Here is a 22,040-nt window from a genome sequence, read left to right on the forward strand (position 1 = left end):
GACCCAAAAAGAACTGCTTCTTTTTAATTACTTTCTATCTTCCAACCCCCTAACCGAGACTCAAAGGGAGCTCAAAGTGCAGCTGAATCACGTTCCGAAGGCACTTTAACATGGCTGTGTCTGCATGCTGTAAGTTGGTTGGGGTAACAGTGTTTCCGACCGGTTTGTGAAAGCTAAACACCCTTTTGTTTTCTGCACAGCCACAGACAAACAACAGCAAAAACAACATAGTCGGCGCCCCAAAGGAAAACACATCTCAACCAACCACAATGGTACCTGCTGAATTCTTTCATTACCTTCGTATTGTAACTTGACCTCAGTGAGGTCACAACATGTTTGTCATGATTATTTTTCCAGGGAACAGTCTGTATTGTGGTCCAGAGGTCAGCCAGTTTCCTCTGGGTGTGCACTAAATGATATTAGGTTATAAGCTCCACATTATTTTGGTGCCAGTTTATGGTATCGGGCAGAAATGACAGTCAGCAGTGTTCACAGGTTCGAAGGAATTGCTGGAGATCTGAAATCAGAAACTGCTCAGCATATCTGGAAGCATCTATGGAGAGAGGAGGAGAGTTAATGTGAAAGCAAAATAGTGAGGATGCTGGAAATCTGAACAAAACAAGAGCTGGAGTTACTCAGCAGGTCTTGTAGCATCTGTACAGAAAGAAACAGCAAACATTTCAAGTCCAGTTGAAGAGTCATATTGAGCTTGGAATGTTAATGCTGTTTCTTTCATCACGGTTACTGCCAGATCTGCTGAGTTTCACCTGCACTTGCTGTTTGTATTTCAGCAGAACTCATGTGTCAGGCTGATGGGAGGTGTTAAGGGATTAACAATTTTTAAGCCCAAGGGACTGGGTTACGAAAGGAATCAGAAGGGAATAGGAACAGGGGTGAATGGATGATGGATGTGATGATGGTGCAAGGCAAAGATAGACGACAATGAGACAAATAAAGGAACAGAGGGAGATCTGGAGCAAGTGTGAATTGTTGCAGAACGATAGCAAAGAAGGGAAGCATGGGAAACCTGGCAAAGCCGTGTGTTGGAGTGCTCCAGCAACACAGTTGTTGGCCCAGGCACAGAGATGGCCATTGAAATGACCGCCTGCACATGAGTAAATGGGCTCTGTGATGCCAAGCAGTATGGCTTATTGTCGTTCCCGAAGCCAGCATGGCTTTGTCCTGGGTGTAACCGCATCACCATCTGTGTATGCACCTCCGACTGAGGTGGAACATCTGCTTGTCCGGGCAAGCCAAGGTCCGAAAATCTGGTCGTGGGGTCATGGGCCAGGAATGGGGACCACAGACCTGTGATGTGATGCTGGCTGTGGAGCAGAGCAGCTAGCAGCTACTTATGGTAGGTGAGAGGGAGAGACATTAACCAATGCTTCACTGATTGCCTAATCAGAGGTTCAACAGACTATACTATTGGTTGGAAGGTAGCAGCACCCATTGTTTGGCAATGATGTCACATTGCCCAATGCAGCTTCCACACTTGCATGCTGCCTTCTCCTGCAACCCACAGCTCTGAATGAAATCCAGGTAGACCCCCCTGGTCTTGCAATGTTAAGCAATCTCTGTCTCCTATTGCCAGCACTTTCTCCTGGAGAAGATCGGAGCAATGGTTGAGACCTGAAGTTATTCAAGATTTATTTTATAATGTGAAGTGAGACAGAGGAATATGAATTGGTTATTGAAGTGACAACAGTGGTGAAAATATTGGGAAAAGTAATGGGGTACATTTTCAAGCCTGCACTGTCCACTCTCAAGCACGTTAAATGTTAATACATGGAGAAGCAGATCGAAATAAAATGACCACTGTTTTTGAAAGTGTCCATGAATAGCATTGGAAACACAAATCGTGTGGAGATTAACCTGGACCATTATTGTATATGGCAACTCAACAAACTGGCATGAAAATCTTATATCCAGTAGTTTAAGAAATGCTAGTGCATCTAAAATAAACATATTCTTTGAGATAAAAGACACAATGTTTTTATAATAATGCTGAGTATAATTGATGCCTTGTATTTTATTGGGACAATCTAACAAAATGTCTCAAACCGGTCCAAGCAAATATAATCCAAATGAGATTTGCCGCTATTGATCAGCTTTGCTCTGTAATTTGAAGAATGGAAACATGAGCATAATCTTTTTTAAGAAAAACTTGTTAAAAAAAATTTTATGAGAAAAATCCTGACTGGCATGAACCAACAACACAAAGCAACCAAAACATTCACCTGCCTTTGTCTTTTAGATACCAGTGCGTTGCTGTCATTTCTAGGTTTTACTTCAGATTTGCAGAAATCGTGGGATTTTCTTTTATTTGTAGAATTTAACATCAATTGCTATTGGGTCCGGAGTATTTTGAAATTACAAGTTTGGTGGTTATACAGTTGAAGTAATTCAGGTTCCTGTATTAGTCAATACCTTAATGTTGATTAATGTGATTTGTTAATGCCCCTGCCCTCCAATTGGGACAGTGTGTAATTACTAAGACTCTATACTCCCTCTCCTACATGATTCTTTATGACCTCGTGTCCCTATGGCCTTCACTATTCCAGGCTTGATTAATTTCATAGTTGCATTTATTTGGAAATCTGTAGCTGAAGAATGGAAGGATTGGCAATGAATGACTCAAGCCAATTGTCCAGTGACTGCACATCGAAGTCTCCAACTTTCCTAGATTGTTACTTCGTCAAAGCTAACTTGGCCATTTTTTTAAACATATGCTGACTTTGTTGCAAATGGGGTCAGATAATGTCTATTGAAGTCGAAATATGTTGTGAAATGTTACCTGTCATTGTTTTGTTCCCTTTATTTTAAATAAAAATGAAGAAAGATGTCACTGATGTTGAGCTGAAAGATTTATTTATTAAAGCTCTTTTCTCTCCTGTTTTATCTGTCTAGGAGCCACAGACAACAGTAGTCCATAATCCTACAGATGGCATTAAGGTAACAGTTTGGAGTCTACTATTCTGAATTTCTTGTGATTGTATTTACTGAATTTCGCCTTTTTCTATTGAAGACACAATGATACTCGTGGTATGTAACAGAGGCCTAACTTCAAAGAGCAGGTTTCAGTTAGACTATTGGTTTCATGGATTAAGTGTATGGACCATGAGATTACCCCTATAGCACCTTCACACGCAGCTGGGTGATGAAGTTTCTCCTTTATTTCAATACTAAATGGTTTGCAGAGTATGCTTAGACTGTGACCTCTGGTTCGGGTCTCCTTTGGAATGTGCTTCCTGTGTTTACCCTGTCTTATCCTGTTAGACAGCTGAAGGCATGACCCCCATTGATAAAGCAATTAACATTGGGAAAATTGTACAAAAGCCACAATAAATATGTGTACATCATGAGTTTGGAGAGCTTACAAAAATAGGGAGTGGCAAGGCTGTGTCGCGTTTTGAAAGTGAGGATGAGCTTTTAAAAATCCAGATACTACTTCACTGGTAGCCAGTGTCAGTCAGCAGACAGAGTCTATTCATTTCCGTTCTCTTAATGATGATGAACTCTGTGACCTACAGTGGCACAAAACAAAAAGCAACAATTTGCGTTAAACTTGAGAGGTTACCTAAGGGCCAGTTCAACACCCTGAAGCTGTAGCAAAAGAGCATCCTTTCAGACACGTCAGCTGCGACTTTACTGGAACCAGCATCATTCGCTCAGGTGTATAGCTGAGCGCAACAGCTTGCATTCCAACACGTTCAGTCACCAGGACTTCAGCACGCTGCTGTTTTGCATGTTGTCTTATGTGAAAGTGTTAATTTGCCAAAGAAAGCCCTTTGAATTGAATTAAGAAGTTGCACCTAAAGATAATGTGTTTTGAAATTCAGCAGATGCCATTATTGTAGAATTCTGTTTTTAATATGCTTTGAGTTACTTTTACAACCCATACTGGATCTCTCGGGTGCTAAGCTTTCTGAATGTAATATAAGTTATATTGTATTGAATAAATTTGTACAGATTTACAGTCCTAGAACCATAGAGTCCTTACAGTGTGGAAGCAGGCCATTTGGCCAATTGACTCCATGCTGACCCTCCTAAAAGCATCCCACCCAGACCCACCCCACTTCACTGTCCTTGTATCTCTGCATTTCCCTTGGCTAACCCATCTAGCCTACACATCCTGGATACAATGTGGCAATTTAACATGGCCAATCCACCTAACCAGTACATCCTTGGACTGTGGGAGAAAACCTTAGAACTGGGAGAAAATGCAAATACCACACAGTTGCCCAAGTCTAGAATCGGACCCAGGTCCCTGGTACTGTGAAGTAGTGGTGCTAATCGCTGAGCCACCGTGCAGCCTTTTAGAGTATTACATCTTGCAGATGTTTTCTCTGTGGATCTGCTTTTTTAACACAACCTTCCCTTCTCTCAAAATCTTCCGTTCCTGGATGTCTAACTGTGGTAAGAATTGGTTAAATACTCCTGCTGTTAAGGGGCTAATTAAGGCCCTTTAACTGCAGCCTTGATGATGTGCTCAATTAGTTGGGGAACTACGTTAGAACACGCTGTTAGCGCTGTTTTTCAGTGGGACATTAGTTAGATCTGAGGCACCCCATCAGCTCTGTCAGTTGGATGTAAATGTCTCCACGGTACTGTTTTGCAGAAGGGCAAGGGAGTAATTTCTGTGCCCCGGTCAATATTTATCCCTCAACTTACATAATTTAATACATGTGTCTTGGTATTATCGTATTGCTGGTTGTGTAGGTTTGCTGTTTGCAAATTAGCTGCTACAGTCTATACATTATAGCAGTGACTGCACTGCAAAAGTGCCTCGTTGGCGGTGAAATGCTTTGGGATAACTAAGTGAAAGATGCAAATCTTCTCCTTTCAATGTGTTGCCTCCCTAGTCTTGCAGCCCATGACCACCCAGGAGTTAAAGAAGAATGTTTCAAACAGGTTTCCCATTCTGCGAGTCTGTTTGAAACGTAATGTGAAATAGATTGTCAGCTAATTGTTGTCGGTCAATATGTGAGTGTGCCTGTCGTCTGTATGTTGTGTTTCACTGATCTTTTCAGTTTGCTTTCTCTTTTAGTGGGGAGAAATCACAGACCAAGGTTATACCTACACTGGCTAAAGGCAAAAAGCTGGTGTCTAAGTTAGACAGAAAGTAAAAGTTCATAGGCTGACTGGTTAGCAGTGCTGCCTCATAGCGCAGAGACCCTGGTTCAGTCCCTGTCTGTGTGGAGTTTGCACATCATCCCTGTGTCTGTATGGAGTTTGCACATCATCCCTGTGTCTGTATGGGTTCCCACCGGGTGCTCTGGTTTCCTCCCACAGTCCAAAGATGTGCAGGCCAGGTGGATTGCCCTGTAGTGTCCAGGGACCTGCAGGCTAGGTAGATTAGCTGTAGAAAATGCAGGGGTATGGGGTAAGGTGGGGTTCTGGGTGGGATGCTCTCCGGAAGGCCGAATGGCCTCCCCACCCCCACCCCCACCCCGCAGGGATTCTACGATTCCCAGAGGACCATAGGGCAGCTGCCGCATTAGACAGTGATGATTTGTGGTGGCTTTACTTGAGGGGTGATGTTGAGAAGTCAGGACCTTCGTGGTAATCTGGTGCAGGAAGTGCGGTGTGGTCAGAAAGTAGTGTAATACAACAGACAGTAAATTGCTGGTGAGAGATAGTAGGAACTGCAGAGTGTTGGTCGCGTGATTAAATTGGTAAGGGTGTGAAAATTCCCAACAAATGTTGGTCTGTTTTCTCATGGTGCATTCCTGTTGTCACTAAGGTTAACTGTTGGCAAAAAGAAATTATCCATCTTCACAAGGACTCCATTATAACAATTACTTCTACAGCACAGCCTGTAAACAGTTTAACTAATGGTCTGTTTTGCAAATGGCGAGAGCCTTAGAAATATTTGTTGCTGACAAATCCGACAATAAAAGAACTGCAGCCCCTTCGGCAAATCTCAGAAACAGTAAACAAATCTGTCCTCGCATGGCTAGCTGTGTATTGCTGCTTGCTGGAAGCACAGTGACGCAGTGAATTGCGTTAAGCGCAGTTCTTCCACAGCCTGTGACTTGTGTTACCGACGCTGGCTTGTGCAAGAGCAGTTGTCATTGCAGTGGCTACAGTAGCGGAGGAGGCAACAGCTTCATTTCCACCTTCATTAGCTCCAATTACGATTATTTCCTGGGGAGAAGAGAGCTTTGGAGGAGGCTGGTAATTAGCAGTCTCTGTGTGGGCTATCTCAAGGCCAAAAGAAAGAGCATATTAGCAGCCAGTATTCCAGCCCCTGATCTGCAATATGTTTTGTGAAAAGACAGTTGGTGTGAATGGGTTTGATCAAATGGATAGTTACACATGCATAGGACCCACTTGAATATCCAAGGGACCACACCTTTAGTGAGGACTGAAGGGGGGAGAAAAGGCCAAAAGATAGAAAGCTGAGAGGGAAAAGCAATTCAAAATCGAACGTGCAATTTGTTTTTTAAGAACTGTCATCAAAGGTGCAAACTGGAAATTTTCAAAACCTAGCCTAGGCTGTAACAGTCTGGATGCTTTTCCCTGATCATTTGATCTACATTTATAATTTGAATTGTGAATGACCTCAGCACGAGAATGTTTCCCAAACCTTCCAGCATCGTTTGATTTGGGGTGACAGGGATTCTGTGCAGAAACAGAACTGCCAGTTGTGGATCCACTGATGCTGGATTGCACCTGGCAGTTTTGACATTAGTGGCCCTTCATTGCACACTTGATGTGTCATCTATGCCACAAAAATCGGGAGCATACCTGTAGGGATTTCGGAGATGTGACGGTATTCTTTTCTCAACTGGATTGCTGAAACACACACGTACATTTATGGAGCACTTGAGAAAATTTGCTTGTCTCTCTGGATTATACCATTTGTTGCCGACTATTTTACGTAGAGCTGGAAGACTAGTTGGGGGACATAATCAGAGTGAAACACTGTCTCTTTTCTGACATTAAATGTCTTCAGAGTTTCGAGTGTTTACAGAATGGTCCTTAATGTATACATGGCAACATGTTAGGACAATATAGCTGCTGAGGGAAGACCTTTCTGTCCATGTCAGATTGATGCTAATAATGTCAAGGTCATGGGTTCAATCCCCCTCTTGGCCAACTCTGCAGGCTTCCAACCCCTAAGTGGACGTTCTATATTTTCTTATGGTGGCTCAGTCGGGGCGGTGCAGTGCCACCGTGGTTAGCAGTACTCCCTCACACCACCGGGAGCCCAAGTTCAGTTCCATCCTCAGGCCTGTGTGGAGTTTACATGTTCTCCCCATGTCTGCATGCGTTTCCTGGGGAGAGGGGCGATAAATGCCGGCCCAACCAGAGATGCCCACTTCCCCTGAATGAATACAAAGAAAAACCTTGAACATTGAACACTTCTCTGAGATCTCAAAACTTGTTGTAAGTTGATCTCGGCAATAAATGAATAGTGAGCATTAATGTGAAACGGTGGCTCAGTGGTTAGCATAGCTGCCTCACAGCACCAAGGACCCAGGTTTGATTCCACCCTCAGGCTACTATCTGTGTGGAGTTTGCACATTCTCCCTGTGTCTGCGTGGGTTTTCTCTGGATGCTCCAGTTTCCTCCCACAGTCCAAAGATGTGTAGGCTAAGTGGATTAATCATGCTAAATTGCCCCATAGGATGTGTAAGCTAGATGGATTAGCCATGGGAAACAAAGTTGCTGGAAAAGCTCAACAGGTCTGGCAGCATCTGTGGAGGAGAAAAACAATGTCCATTCTGAGGAAGGGTCACCATACTCGAAACATTAACTCCTTTTTTGTCTCCTCCACAGATGCTGCCAGACCTGCTGAGCTTTTCCAGCAACTTTGTTTTTTTTCCTGATTTACAGCATCCACAGTTCTTTTGGTTCTTATTTAGCCATGGGAAATGCAGAGTTACAGGGATAGGTTAGGCAGGTGAATCTGGGTGAGATGTTCTCCGGAGGGGCGGTGTTGATACGATGGGCTGAATAGCCTGCTTCCCTACTGTAGGGATTCTATGATAAGGGGCAGCGAGAGACATCAGGGAGCAGAACATCTTGGCTCTGAGTTCAACTTCATGCTACCACTGTGCCCACCATTCTCTCATCCTCTTAGATGCTGCTGCTCCCCTTCCAACTATGGGAAAGTTCTGTGACAATAACATAGTATTTAACAGTTGAAGATTCAACAGGAAAGAGATAGCAGGAACAAAGGACCCACAACTCCATATTCCAAATCATGAGGAACATTAACAGATTCCCCACAATGCCCATTCGGCCCAACAAGTCTGCACCAACAGTCCGAACAGCATTCCACCCAAACCTAACCCTGCATTTCCTATGGCTAACACATCTAGCCTGCACATCCATACAAGTAATTTAGCATGGCCAATCCGCCTAACTTGCACATGTTGGGACCGTGCGAGGAAATCGGGGCACCCAGAGAAAACCCACACAGACGCAGGGAGAATGTGCAGACTCCACACAGACAGATGCCCGAGGGTGGGATTGAACCCTAGTGCTTGAGGCAGCAGTGTTAAACACTGAGACACCATGCCACATTAATGCTCACTAATCATTTATTGCCTAGATCAACTTTGTGAATTACTCTCACAGCAAGTCTTGAGATCTCAGAGAAATGTTCAATATTCAAGGTTTTCCTTTTTGTTTGTTCAGGGGAAGTGGGCATCTCAGGCTGGGCAGCATTCATTGCCCCTCTCACCAGGAGAAGGTGGTGGTGAGCTGCGTTCTTGTACCGCTGCATTCATTTGGTGTAGGTAGACCCGCAATGGCCCGAGGGACAGGGTTCCAGGATTTGAGCCAGTGCCAGTGAAGGAATGGCAATATATTTCCAAGGTGACAAGGTGTAGAGCTGGATGAACACAGCAGGCCAAGCAGCATCAGAGGAGCAGGAAAGCTGACGTTTCAGGCCTAGACCCTTCTTCAGAAATAGGGGAGGGGAAGGGGGTTCTGAAATAAATAGGGAGAAAGGGGGAGGCGGATAGAAGATGGATACAGGAGAAAATAGGTGGAGAGGAGACAGACAGGTCAAGGAGACGGGGTTGGAGCCAGTAAAGGTGAGTGTAGGTGGGGAGCTAGGCAGGGGATAGGTCAGTCCAGTTAGGACAGACAGGTCAAGGAGGCGGGGTGAGGCTATTAGGTCATAGTTGGGGGTGGGAGGGCGGGATAGGTGGGAGGAAGGACAGGTTAGGGAAGCAGGGACGAGCTGGGCTGGTTTTGGGATGTGGTTGGGGGAGGGGAGATTTTGAAGCTTGTGAAATCTGCATTCATACCATTGGGCTGCAGGGTTCAAAAATGAGTTGCTGTTCCTGCAACCTTCGGGTGGCATTGTTGTGGCTCTGCAGGTGGTCCAGGATGGACATGTCGTCCAAGGAGTGGGAGGTGCAGTTGTTTGTTGCAAACCGAGCGGAGGTCTTCCACAAAGCGGTCCACAAGCCTCCTCTTGGTTTCCCCAATTCAACCATCCTGTATAAGAAGGGTCCAGACCCGTCAGCTTTCCTGCTCTTCTGATGCTGCTTGGCCTGTCGTGTTCATCCAACTCTACACCTTGTTACCCCAGATTCTCTAGCATCAGCAGCTCCTGCTATCTCTGTAGCAATACATTTCCAAGTCAGGATGGACAATGGATTGCAGGGGAACTGCGGGTGGTGCTGTTCCCATGTGTCTGTTGCCCTTGTTCTTTCAGATGGTGGTGGTTATATGTTTGGAAGATGCTACTTAGGAACCTTGGTGAATTTCAGTAGTGTACGTTGTCAACAGTACACGGTGCTGATACTGAGCGTCATTAGTAAAGGGAGTGAATGTTTAATGATGTGATGCCAATCGAGCGGGCTGTTTTGTCCTGGATGGTGTCATCTTGAGTGTTGGAACTGCACTCATTCAGCCAAGTGGCAAGTGTTCCATCACTTGTGCCTTGTAAATGAAGGACAGGCTTTGGGGAGTCAGGAGGTGAGGTATTCATTGCAGGATTTCTAGCTTTTGACCTGCTATTGTAGCCACAGTATTTACACGACCAGTTCAGTTCAGTTGCCGGTTAATGGTAACCGACAGGGTGGTGTTATTGGAGGATTCAGTGATGTGGTTATGCCATTAAAAGTCAATGTTAAATCTCTCTTGTTGGAGTTGGAGATCATCTCTGAATAGAGTTTAAGTAATAACAGATAGCAGTTTAGATATAAGAAGGGAGGTCAGGTGGAATTTTTCACACAAAGGACAGGAGACAGATATGACTGAACTGCAGTATGTCTTGATTGTTGTATTTATGTTGAAAGGGTATCTATGCACTTGAAAGCAGAAAGAAGCTGACTTAAGTATGGGTTTAAGAGGAAAAGAAATCATTGCATAGGCAGCTGAAACACACCTATAATTTTAAGGTTGCAAAAGTGCCACACACTCCTTATTTAGGCAGTGCTGATCCATGGATGCAGTGGTGGGGCTGGGCAATAAATCATAGAACTCCCACAGTGTGGAAGCAGGCCATTCTGCCCATCAAGTCCCTCTGAGTAATGTCCCACCCAGACCCAATCACCCTGTGCTTCCCATGATAACCCACCTAGCCCAAACATCCCTGGACACTCCAGAGCGATTTAGCCTATCCTGTCCACCTTAACCTGCACATCTTTGAACTGTGGAAACCACAACATCCAGAGGAAATCCATGCAGACACAGGGAGAATGTGTAAACTCCACACAGACAGTCACCCGAGGGTGGAATAGAACCTGGGTCCCTGGGGCTGTGAGGCAGCAATGCTAACCACTGAGCCGCCGTGTCATCCTTACCAAATGCTACCAAGTGCTCACATCCTGTAAAATAACTTTTTTTTTCAATTACACCATCACACTTGCTGCAGTGTGCACCCACTGACTGATCTTCACCAACTGGTTTTATAAGCCACACGTCTGTGTGTTCACATCTGTAATAGCTTCCTAGAGTGACCGCATGATCCTCAATCAGAATGGAGATGTTTGGGGGTTCTCCCCATCAGTCGCACCTCGAGATAACACCAAGGTAAATGGATAGGATTGGTTTTATTTCCAGAATCCATTTTATCCAACTGTCCTCTGCACACAGCATTCTGTTGGAGAAATGACCCTGCTGTTGTCTGGGATATTTGCTGTAGTTTTACCCCTGTTCTGTTTGCTGAGTTGTCATCAACTGTTTTTCAGTAGAAACGGTAGATAGAGTCAGTTTCCTTGACTATTTGTGGTAAAATAGACTGCAGTGACTGCTGCTGTAAGTTGATCAGTAAAAAACCTCTGAAGGCAAGTAGTTTGTTTCGCTCTGAGAAATGCAGAAGACTAGCCTCAAATTCCACCATGCAGATGGTGAAAAGGACCTCGAATTCTATCTACAGATCCGATTAAAGGTAATTACCCATTCCTACAGCATATTGGAGTTTGTGGCTCACTGAATCAATTAAACTGTTAAGATGGCATTATAAATATCAAAGTCAAATGTTTCTCTTTTTGCTCTTCATTCTGAAAGTGGTAATCAAGGTTATGTCTGTCTGTCTGCTCTGCTGTTGAAAACTGCTTCTGTTTCCTAGGGATCATCAGAGAGCTGCAACACAGCCACTGAAGATGAGGAGGGGAAAGGTAGGTGTTTATTTATGCTGAGCCAATGTTTTAACATCAAGCTGTGCCAGAGGGTCTTTCCAGCCAGTTTTCCTCCTCGCATTTTGTTTGGTGAAGTTGCACTCTGAATATTTATCCACTTTTTGTTAGAAACTTGGGTTTTGACTTGCTTGCTTGAATTAGGAAGATGAGTGCGAGTGGAGTGTTTGTGTTCTTGTTCTTGATTGTAGTTCTGTGTATAGAGCCATGTGTGAAAACAGGTTTACCTTCCCTTCCATTATGTCTTGAGCATAGCAGATCAGATCCCACAGCTGATCAGCCATCCTGGTGATTTTCTAGTTAAATATCAAAGCACTGCCACTGACTTTATGATTTACATGTGAACACACAGAAACATGACCTCTTCATCTGTGATCTCTGTAGTTATTCGTCATTCTGATTTTGCTTGCTTTTTTCTCCCTTAAATTTGCTTTTATTGTTACGGGCTTACGACTTGCGATTTTGGGAATAGACATCAACTGAAAGCAACGTTTAGGCCTCAAACAGTATGTAGACAGTGACAATGTCACTCCAACGGCATTGTCTCAAACTACAATATGATAAAGCAGAATTTGAGCTTCTTTGGAGCAATGTTGAAAAATCCGTTCCACGGCCATGTTTCCTATAGGTTAACTGTGTGAGGTTTTGATGGAGTTCTGCATTTGTTGTCCTGTGGGTCCATAGTGTCTGCTATGCGTAGTGGTCCTGTTACAAGATCCTTTAGTCCCACACAGCAAGATTAAGTATCACAGAAATTTGATGGCTTTGAAATAAAATTTCAAATTAAGAATGTTACTTATGTGTAGCCTGACCAACAACCAACATTTGATTTTTAGAGAGGGAGAGGAAATTCACGAATGAACAACTCAAAATGCAGTTCCTAAAGGTGTAAAGACACTCTCTGCCTTTTGAAATCATTGATCAGGGTTTATCGTCCCCGTAATTTTGCTGTCAAACTGCCTCCAAAGCTATCCTGCTGCATTGCTGTATGTACACATTGTCATTGCATTAAGCAAACTGAACCCGATACCAAAGGTTTGCTGAGTATTAACAGTCAAACAAAAATGTAGACCTGTAGGGGTGCTATGCATTGATTAACACTCAATGATTTTAAAGGTGACACTTCAAGCAGAATTAAACTGTGGGAAGCCTAAGCTGTTAACTCCTTTGTAAGATATTTAAGTAACAAGATTGCTCACACGTTTTAATAAATACACAGCTAACTGCAAGCCAGAAGGCAGGTCAGCTCCCCTTCCTCCTCACCCAGATCAGCAGCCACATTCTGATTGTGTTCACAGAACAGAAACCATTTTGGAAAGAATCCAAAACCAAAAATGCTGGAAATCACAGTGGGTGAGGCAGCATCCATGGAGAGAGAACAAGCTAATGTTTCAAGTCTAGATGACTCTTCATCAGAGCCCCCCTATTTTCAGAGATAGTAGGAACTCACGATGCTGGAGAATCTGAGATAACAAGGTGTGGAGCTGGATGAACACAGCAGGCCAAGCAGCATCAGAGGAGCAGGAAGGCTAATCTAGGCCTGAAACGTCAGCTTTCCTGCTCCTCTGATGCTGCTTGGCCGGCTGTGTTCATCCAGCTCCACACCGTGGTACCCCTATTTTCAGTTCTGCTACTGATAGCCCCTTGATGTTGAGGTAGCCAAACAAACTCGACTGTATTTCCCATGCATCTACATCTGTCATTGACAACATGTGTGGCAAAGTGGATCTTATAGAAGGGACAGGCACTTTGAACGCCTGTGTCAAATCTAGAAATCTTCAGAATGAAAGATGTAAGCACTTTTGACTTCAAAGGAAAAATGTTGCTGATGATGTCGAAAAGACTGAATCAAATTAATCTTTTGATAAATAATCTCATCTTTCAAATTTGGCTACAATGATGAACAATATGAGAAAACCGTTGTGGGCTCAGAACCCACCATACACTGACAATGCTCACCATACCCCCAGTATCACACGTACAAAACAAGTGACAGATTAGCAGCGTGTGCAATCTTGTGACGTTTTCAGATCCTACTGTACATGGCTCTCTGCGGAAACACGTACTCAGCAGGACAAGCATGCAGATCTTGGGAAGAATTGAGTAGGGTGGCTTAAAAGGGAGAGGGGAAAATTTATTGCATTAGAAGTGATATCCAGTGTGGCAGCATTTAAAAGGACAGATGTGAGATTCACCCTTTAGATCTGTCAGTCGGAGGTCCGTAGCCCATGATATCAGGCTGGGAAGCTGCTATCACAAAGCTACTCCATCCTCAGGAGGCAGTCTATCTCCTTGTATAAGACCTGGAAGATTTCAAGAAAGCAAGGCAAACTGTTGAAAGAAATTATTTTTAATTTTGTACTGCCTGGTGGGGCAATGCAGTCTCAGCCTTATTCTGATGACTGTTCCTTTTCTAGAGTCCCAGTCAGTAACTATTCTGAATGGAGTGGGTAATAAAACATGGTAAGTGTGTTGTGCCTTGGGCCAATTTAGAAATAACTTCTGCTGACTATGACAAAAAAAAGTTAGTACCATGAAAAAATGATGGAAGCAAAAACTATTAGACCAAGATACTAAATAAAAACCGAAAGAACTGCAGGATGCTATAAATCAGGAACAAAAACAAAGTTGCTGGCAAAGCTCAGCAGGTCTGACAGCATCTGTGACGGAAAAAGCAGAGTTAATGTTTTGAGTCTGGTGAGTTCTGAGGAAGGGTCACCGGACTTGAAAAGTTAGCTCTGTTTTTTCCCCACACAGATGCTGCCAGACCTTCTGAGCTTTCCCAGCAACTTTGTTTTTGTCTTAGACCAAGATATTACTCAGAGCCACGTGTGTAAACTAAAATATCGGCAACATTACTCTTTAAACATAGACTTGTTTTTAGTAACAGTATTTAGTGTCCAAACATCTCTTTGGAGGTACAGTAGAGACTGCATTACCAGTCCAGTAACATAATGTCACGATCTGAACCTTGCTGTTGGATAGCTATCATCTAATGCATCAGTGGCTATCCCATATTCGCTTTTGCATCACAGAGAACCCATTCAACTATCTTAGGTAACACAGTATGGAACTGGAGCAACGCAGAAATGTCGGGTCGCAACCCGAAACATCAACTTTCCTGCTCCTCTGATGCTCTCTGGCCTACTGTATTCCTCCAGCTCCACAATGTGTTATTTCTGACTCCGGCATCTGCAGTTCTTGCTATTCCCCATTCAGCTGTCTTGTCTCTTCTGTGAAATTTGAATAGTTCATTCTCTCTTAGGCTGCAAGTCGTTTTTGGAAGTAGTTTGCATGTGTCTGATAGAGCTACTTAATTATGTGTCTGAAGATGGGATTAATTAAATTCCTTTTTCTTGTAAGCTCTATTTTGCATTGGAAATAGCAGCAGCCAAAACGTGGTGCAGAGGTGAGCAAACAGGTTGTAGCACTTTTGTCCCTCTGGTATGCATTCAGTGACCATTAACACAGGAATGCCTTGGACAACTTTAGAACAAAGGCACTTCAGTTGATGTGCTTGTGACATGGTGACTGGTAACACAGCGTTAACCTCTCTTACCAACCATCATTTTTGGATTCGATGTTTGACATTTTACAGTCAGGTGAGCTTCCTTATCCCCAACTCTCCCCTGTTTGTCTATGTTTGAAACTAGCAGTATGACACATGACCTGCTTACACCACTGGCTCTTTCAAAATAAAAATTGTTTGCAGGATGTGGCCCTCAATTGCCCATCCCTGATTGCTCTGAAAGCCAACCACATTGTCTAGAGTCACATGTAGGCCTGACTAGGTAAGGATGGCAGATTTCCTTCCCCAAAGGTCATTAGTGATTCAGGTGGGTTTTTACGATAACCAACAGTGGTCACCATTGGGCTAGCTTTTTACTCTAGATTGTTTTCTGATATTGCATCCCTTCAGTGTGGAAACGGGCCCTTCGGGCCAACAAGTCCACACCGACCCAGATCTATCCTAATCTACACATCCCTGAACGCCACGGGCAATTTAACATGGCCAATCCACCCAACCTGCACATCTTTGGACAGTTGGAGGAAACCCACACAGACACGGGGAGAATGTGCAAGCTCCACACAGACAGTCACCCGAGGCTGGAATTAAACCCACGCCCCTGGCACTGTGAGGCAGCAGTGCTAACCACTGAGCTACTGTGCAGTACATGTCTAACAAGGTGGGATTTGAACCCACGCCGCTAGAGCATTAGCCTGGGTTTCTTGATTACTCACCCAGTGACATTATGAATATGCCACAAAATCCCAAATGGATTAGTCCGGGGTACCTGGGATTAGTGATGCCAGAAGATGGAAGTTTGGCAATGGAGATTAAGCAAATGATTAGGTTTAGTTGGACTGATTGGAAAAGTTGCGATGGAATGTTGTGTGATAGATAGATAGATATTAGTGATAAGAAACATTTACAGGATGGTTGGGAGACTGGTCTTGCTGTATTGGGCAACATCAGGAACAATTAGATACTAATAAAATTCAGACGCTGAGATGATGCCTGGAGTAATAAGAAAGGGCAAAATCAGAAACCAGCACTTCAAAGGGTCTGTGAAGGTACGGCAGCATCGAAGGAAGCAGCCAAGAAGAGATTGAAATGGTCTGTCTTCTGTTGGGACCAAAGGGTGGAAATGTGGTAGGGCGAGTAGCAGAGATGCAGGACGGAGGAAGAAAGGTGGCTCTAAGACTAGATGACAGTGCAAGAGTGGGACTGGCAGAGGAATGGGTGAACAACGGGAGGAGAAGGAGAAGTCATTGTGGCAAGCCGGTGGAAAATAGAACAAGGCACAAGACACAGCAAGGCCAGCCAATTGTAAATCCTAAAGTATAAGCATATATATTACTCTTAAATACTGTGGATGTTGACATTTCTGTACTGTTCCATAAATGTCAAAGTAAGAGAAAAACAATTACCATCGCACACAGCACGTGAACTGGGTCAGAGCATCAGCATTGGTAGCTGCAGCTAAGGCTAAATGGCAAGTTCCAGCTGATTTTAAATTAGGGTTAGTTATTTCTAACACAGGATTGCTATTGTTATGATCACAGCTGAAGTTATCACTGGACAAGTCAGATCCCATAATTAAATCTGACTTGATAGATTGAATTTTTCAATATGGCGTTAACACAGTTGTCTTCACTGAAACACAAGTGCTGCAGATTTGGTTTTAATGATAGAACAGAAGTTTACTGCACAAAGGAAATGAAGACAAAATAGAATAAACTAAATTATATGTACTTAACACAAGTTTAAAGATTTCAAACCCGAAGTCAAAGTACAGTCCTATAAATTTCATTATCACCCTTCAATACCTTCTCAATCATATCTACAAGGATTAAATTAATGGGTGCTTCAATTCTCAGCCTTGAAAACATAATAGACTCTTCCTTGAATCTTTATAGACATGAGCGTAAATTTTCTCAGCTTCAGATAAGTGCTTCATGGTTTTAACCAAACAGTTCTGGTCTGGAATTGTTTAGCTAAATTCCTTAAACCGAGGTAACCTTCCTTCTAGAAGAGAAGCTGTTTTATACAATCAGTTTCAACCAGGACTTCTGCAAAACTGAAGCCAGGTGGTCATTCCAAACTATGGCTGATTTCTCTAACAGTGTTCCCTCCTCTCAGGACTGTGCACACGTTCACTTCTAGTTTCCCTAATCACTGCTGTGCATGGATCTCAGAGACCTAGGCAATGGTTCACAAAATTGGAGGGAACAAAGCCCCTAAACCAAAAAATACATACTGGATCTTTGTAACCGAAGCTTAATGTTCACCTCGTTCGCTCATCAAACCTCTCCCAATGTAAACAAATTCCCATTACCCTCCAAGAGCAATACTATTCACTTGTTTTGAAAAATCAAACAATGACTTTAGAATGCGTTGTAAGTTAATCATTAAACCCCTTCTCTCTTGCTCTCTTTCTGTCTCTCTCTCTCTCACACACACGCACACGCGCGCGCGCTAAATCCCCATGCCACAAGTTCAAAATCTAGATTCCCAAATAAATGGTATATATCTCACTTACCTTACATTATCTGTTGAAACAGTTGCTGTACGTGTAGTTAACAATCGATATTTGAGTTAGACATCAAGTATGAGTGTGTGTGTGTGTGTATGTACTGATCTGATTTTGAATAACAATAGTGTTAAAATAAATGTTTTGATTGCATTCCAATCGAACAAATGTTAAACCATCCATTGATTTCGGTCCCATCCACACTCTTTATGACATGCTGGTGCAAAAAGAATGTGTTTATTTTTTGTGCTGTTTTATTTCCATGTTGTCTGTCTCCTGTTTGTAACGGCTGTTCGTTCTCCGCAATGCTACTGCGCAATGAGTGCCAGCATCCGCACCCGATGCCGGCGATGACAGTAATGGTCTTACAAAGAGTCAGTCCGCTGTCTTGCATTCAACCGAGTCAGTTCACACTGATCATCTCCCTGAGATGATGCCCAGTAAGTCAGCAGCAATTACCACCCTGTTTGCTGCCCCTTGGTGTGCATTGTGTGATGTCGAGTACTCACTTCAGGTGCAGGTTTTGCATGCTAAGTTGGAAATTGGATTGTGATCCTAGGCGTGTCAGTCAGCTGATTTTGAAGATTTTTCTTACTTGGACTTTGCAACCTACTTTGCAAACTTAAAGCTTTGTAAGTGTGTGTGCTTGTAGCCAATGATAAACTTACAAAGGTGTGCAGTTTGCTTTAGATAACAATGTATAATAACGATCCATTTAGCTTGGTTGCCTTTACTTTAATGAGCCTTCTAAGCTACAAATGTGTATTATCTCTTCCACCTACGAAGCTAACAGCTACCCATTATTATCAGCATTGCAAAGAAGCATACACAGAGCTTATAGGTTTGTGCTTTGCTACTACCTGACTAGCTTGCTCCTGTGCACTCTCCAGTGGCTGTTTTACAGAATAGCAATAGAACGAGGATGAGTCAGCTGCCTGGGCAATCTAGTCTGTGCAGCAACCCATCTCCCCTGCTGTAATACCTCTCTCTTTATCTCTGGTCACCCTCGTATAGAGTTTGTTGTAAGCCTCTGAGTGGAGAGTCCGTATTTATTACACTGATATTACAGTAGAAGACTTAAGATCAGCAATGGAATTTTGACCTGAGATAATGGGAACTGCAGATGCTGGAGAATCCGAATAACAAAGTGTGGAGCTGGATGAACACAGCAGGCCAAGCAGCATCTCAGGAGCACAAAAGCTGACGGTTTGGGCCTAGACCCTCTATCAGGAAAAAATTTTGATCTACGGGGTCTTCTCCAAATATACCCAGAGTGACAGAAAAGGATGTAAAACTTTATCATTGAGTGTTCTTTATGGATTTTAGATGTCATGAAATTACTTAGAATTTACCCTGAAATTTGACTCAAATGGTTTCCCCATAGTCTATTGTGCGTTGAAAGCAAACATAACTTGTTAACAACCAAAAAAGAAGTGTGGATGCTTTCAATCAGAAACAAAAGCAGAAATTGCTGGAAAAGCTCAGCAGGCCTGGCAGCATTTGCGGAGAGAAATCAGAGTTAATGTTTCAGGTCGATTCTGAGGAACGGTCATTTGATCAGAAGTGTTAGCTCTGATTTCTCTCCACAGATGCTGCCAGGCCTGCTGAGCTTTTGCAGCAATTTCTGTTTTTGTTTGTAACTTCTTAAACCTTGCGCATAATTTAGATGCCTGACACAGGGTTCCTGTTTAGGGTTTGACACTGTTCTCATTCACAGGTAGCAGTTCCCTGTCTAGATTAAGTGATTAAGCTGCGAGTCATGCGTTTGATCAAAATCGACCAATGTCCTTTTCATCAACAGTGCGACTTCATCGATTTATACTTGGCTTGCTGCTAATTAATCACAATTTGCCTGCCTCACTCTATCCTATTGATACTGACATCTTGATAAATTCATCCACTTGAAAACCCCCAATCTCTTCATGATTAATAATTCACACCATTCCCCATTTAACATACACTTCTCATCCTATGCTCCTGTAAAAATCAATATTGCACCCAAATGTATTTGCTGAGGAAAGAACTTTATCTTTTTGAATCCACTGGGACTGGTCTTTATGATGCAACCAATGCCATGTTTTGGTATCATTTGCAAAGAGTGCATTTTTCTGACAGTATTGATTCTAAATCATAAATAGCAGTGTCCCCAGACAGCTCCCTGAGGTTTGTTGTATTATTATTTCATGGGATGTGGGCATTGCAGGCTAAGTCAGCATATGCGGTCCAACCCTAATTGCTCTTGAGAAGTCGTGATGAGTTGTTCTCTTGCACTACTGCAGTCAAGCAGATGTATCTCCTCCTTTGGTGATCTTTTAGTTTCAATTTGAAAATATTTTGCTTAAAGGTGCTCTCGATTTTCCAATCTAGCATCATATTGTCCCTCTCCTTGTGCTGTTCCAGTTGGAAGGTAGGATATCCAGCACAGGTTCCTATCCTTCATGGTAGCTATTGTGGTGTAAGGACTTTGGGACCCTGGAATGACTTTGTGATGATGTCACAGGGCAGCACATCACTGTATACATAACACAGTGTGGATGGATTCACAACAGATCAAACAACAGACGAGACTAAACTACATGGGAACTAAAGAAAGTCTTGTGAGAACTTGGACAGGAACACCACAGAAGATAGGTTATTCCTTAACTATATATCCAAGCTTGGTACATCTATGATTAGCAGTATGTAGTATCAATGTGTAAAATAATAATGTTTATTATTAATGAACATTAATAATATTAATGTAATAAAGTAAAAGAAGTTATACTTTCCCAAATAACTAACACCACTTAGTGAGCAAAAAAGTAAATATCAATGATACACTGTTTCTGGTATCATTTACCAACTCACACTGCTCCCTGTACAATAACAGTCCCTGTGTGGTAGGGTTGGTGTCTGGCTAATACCAGATCTACAGTCTCAGGTCTTGGCATTAAGCACAATGGCTATTACAACAACAACCTGTAGCTCCGCAGTGCCTTCAATGTCGCGAAACATCCAATGTCGGTTTGCGGGTGGGTAATCAAAAAATATTCACACTGAAACCATGGGGAAAGGTGTATTCAAAAGGCTGGACAAAGAGGAAGCTTTTAAGGAGCTCCTTAAAGGAGGAGAGAGAGAAGGCGCAGAATTACACCATCACTTCCCACACTGGCTGAGGTTGCCACAGAGGTCCCTCCTTTTCAACCTCTCCCCTCCTCTGAGGTGCAGTGACCCACAAGGTAAACCCCCACCAGTTATCTCTCTCTTGTCAGAGAGCAACCCTGTAGTCCTCTGGGACTAAGGTGACTTTATTGTTCATTCTTTAAAAGCAGGAGATCAAGGCCTCCCTGGAACAAGCTTGAAGATTGTGTCTGGAAATCAGAAATCTTTACATGTTTTGCGATAACATCCACATCCACATCCAACTGCTGATGTCTTTATTTGCCGTAAAGCCATAAGAAATAGGAATTGACGTAGGCCATTTGGCCCCTCAAGCCTTCTCAACCATTCAGTTGGATCGTGGCTGATCCAATGCTCCTAATGTTCCCTTTCCCCAGAGCCGTTGATTCCCAACTGGTCAAGAATCTATCTCAGCCTTAAATACACACAAGAACTCTTCACCCACAGCTCTCTGCGGCAAGGAGTTCTAAAGACTAATAACCCTCTGAGAGAAAAAAAATTCCTCCTCAAATCAGTCTTAAATTGGTTCCTTTCACTTCAGACCAGGCCCTCTGGTCCTGGGCTCTTCCATTAGGGGAAACATCCTCTCAGCATTTACACTGGCAGGCCATAGAGTCATAGAGATGTACAGTATAGAAACAGAAGTCCATGCTGACCAGATATCCTAAATTAGTCTAGTCCTATTTACCAGCATTCCACCCATATCCCTCTAAACCCTTCCTGTTCATATACCCATGCTGGTCACTTTTAAATGCTGTAATTGTATCAGCCTCCACCACTTCCTCTGGCAGCTCATTCCATATACACACCACCCTCTGCATGAAAACGTTGCCCCTTGGGTCCTTTTGAAATCTTTCCTCTCTCACCTGGAACCTTTTAGTTTTGGACTCCCCCACCCTGTGGAAAAGACCATGGCTATTCACCCTATCCACGCCCTTCCTGATTTTATAAACCTCTATAAGGTCTCTCAGCCTCTGGAACTCACGGGAAAGTAGCCCTAGCCTATTCAGTTTCTCCCTATAGCTCAAGCCATCCAACCCTGGCAACATCCTAATAAATATTTTCTGATCCTTTTCAAGTTCACAACATCTTTTCTATAGCAGGGAGACCAGAAGTTTAAGCAGTATTCCAAAAGGGGTCTAACAAATGTCCTGTACAGCCACAACATGACCTCCCAACTCCTATGCTCAGTGCAGTGACCATTAAAGGCAAATGTGCCAAATGCCACCTTCACTCC

General features: G+C 43.2%; 1 protein-coding gene across 4 annotated transcripts in view; it reads left to right on the forward strand.

Annotated features, from left to right (window-relative positions):
- The window catches only part of LOC125467650 (calcium/calmodulin-dependent protein kinase type II subunit gamma), a 368,959-nt gene that overhangs the window by 315,348 nt on the left and 31,571 nt on the right, over window positions 1-22,040 (forward strand). For all 4 annotated transcript variants that reach the window (XM_048563790.2, XM_048563791.2, XM_048563793.2 and 1 more), the window contains 3 exons: window positions 201-272; window positions 2,911-2,955; window positions 11,543-11,591. In XM_048563790.2, coding sequence (XP_048419747.1) covers window positions 201-272; window positions 2,911-2,955; window positions 11,543-11,591 — 166 coding nt within the window. The remainder of the gene's footprint in view (window positions 1-200; window positions 273-2,910; window positions 2,956-11,542; window positions 11,592-22,040) is intronic.

The sequence above is a fragment of the Stegostoma tigrinum genome, chromosome 37 (genome assembly GCF_030684315.1).
Source record: "Stegostoma tigrinum isolate sSteTig4 chromosome 37, sSteTig4.hap1, whole genome shotgun sequence".
Taxonomy (NCBI): Eukaryota; Metazoa; Chordata; class Chondrichthyes; order Orectolobiformes; family Stegostomatidae; genus Stegostoma; species Stegostoma tigrinum.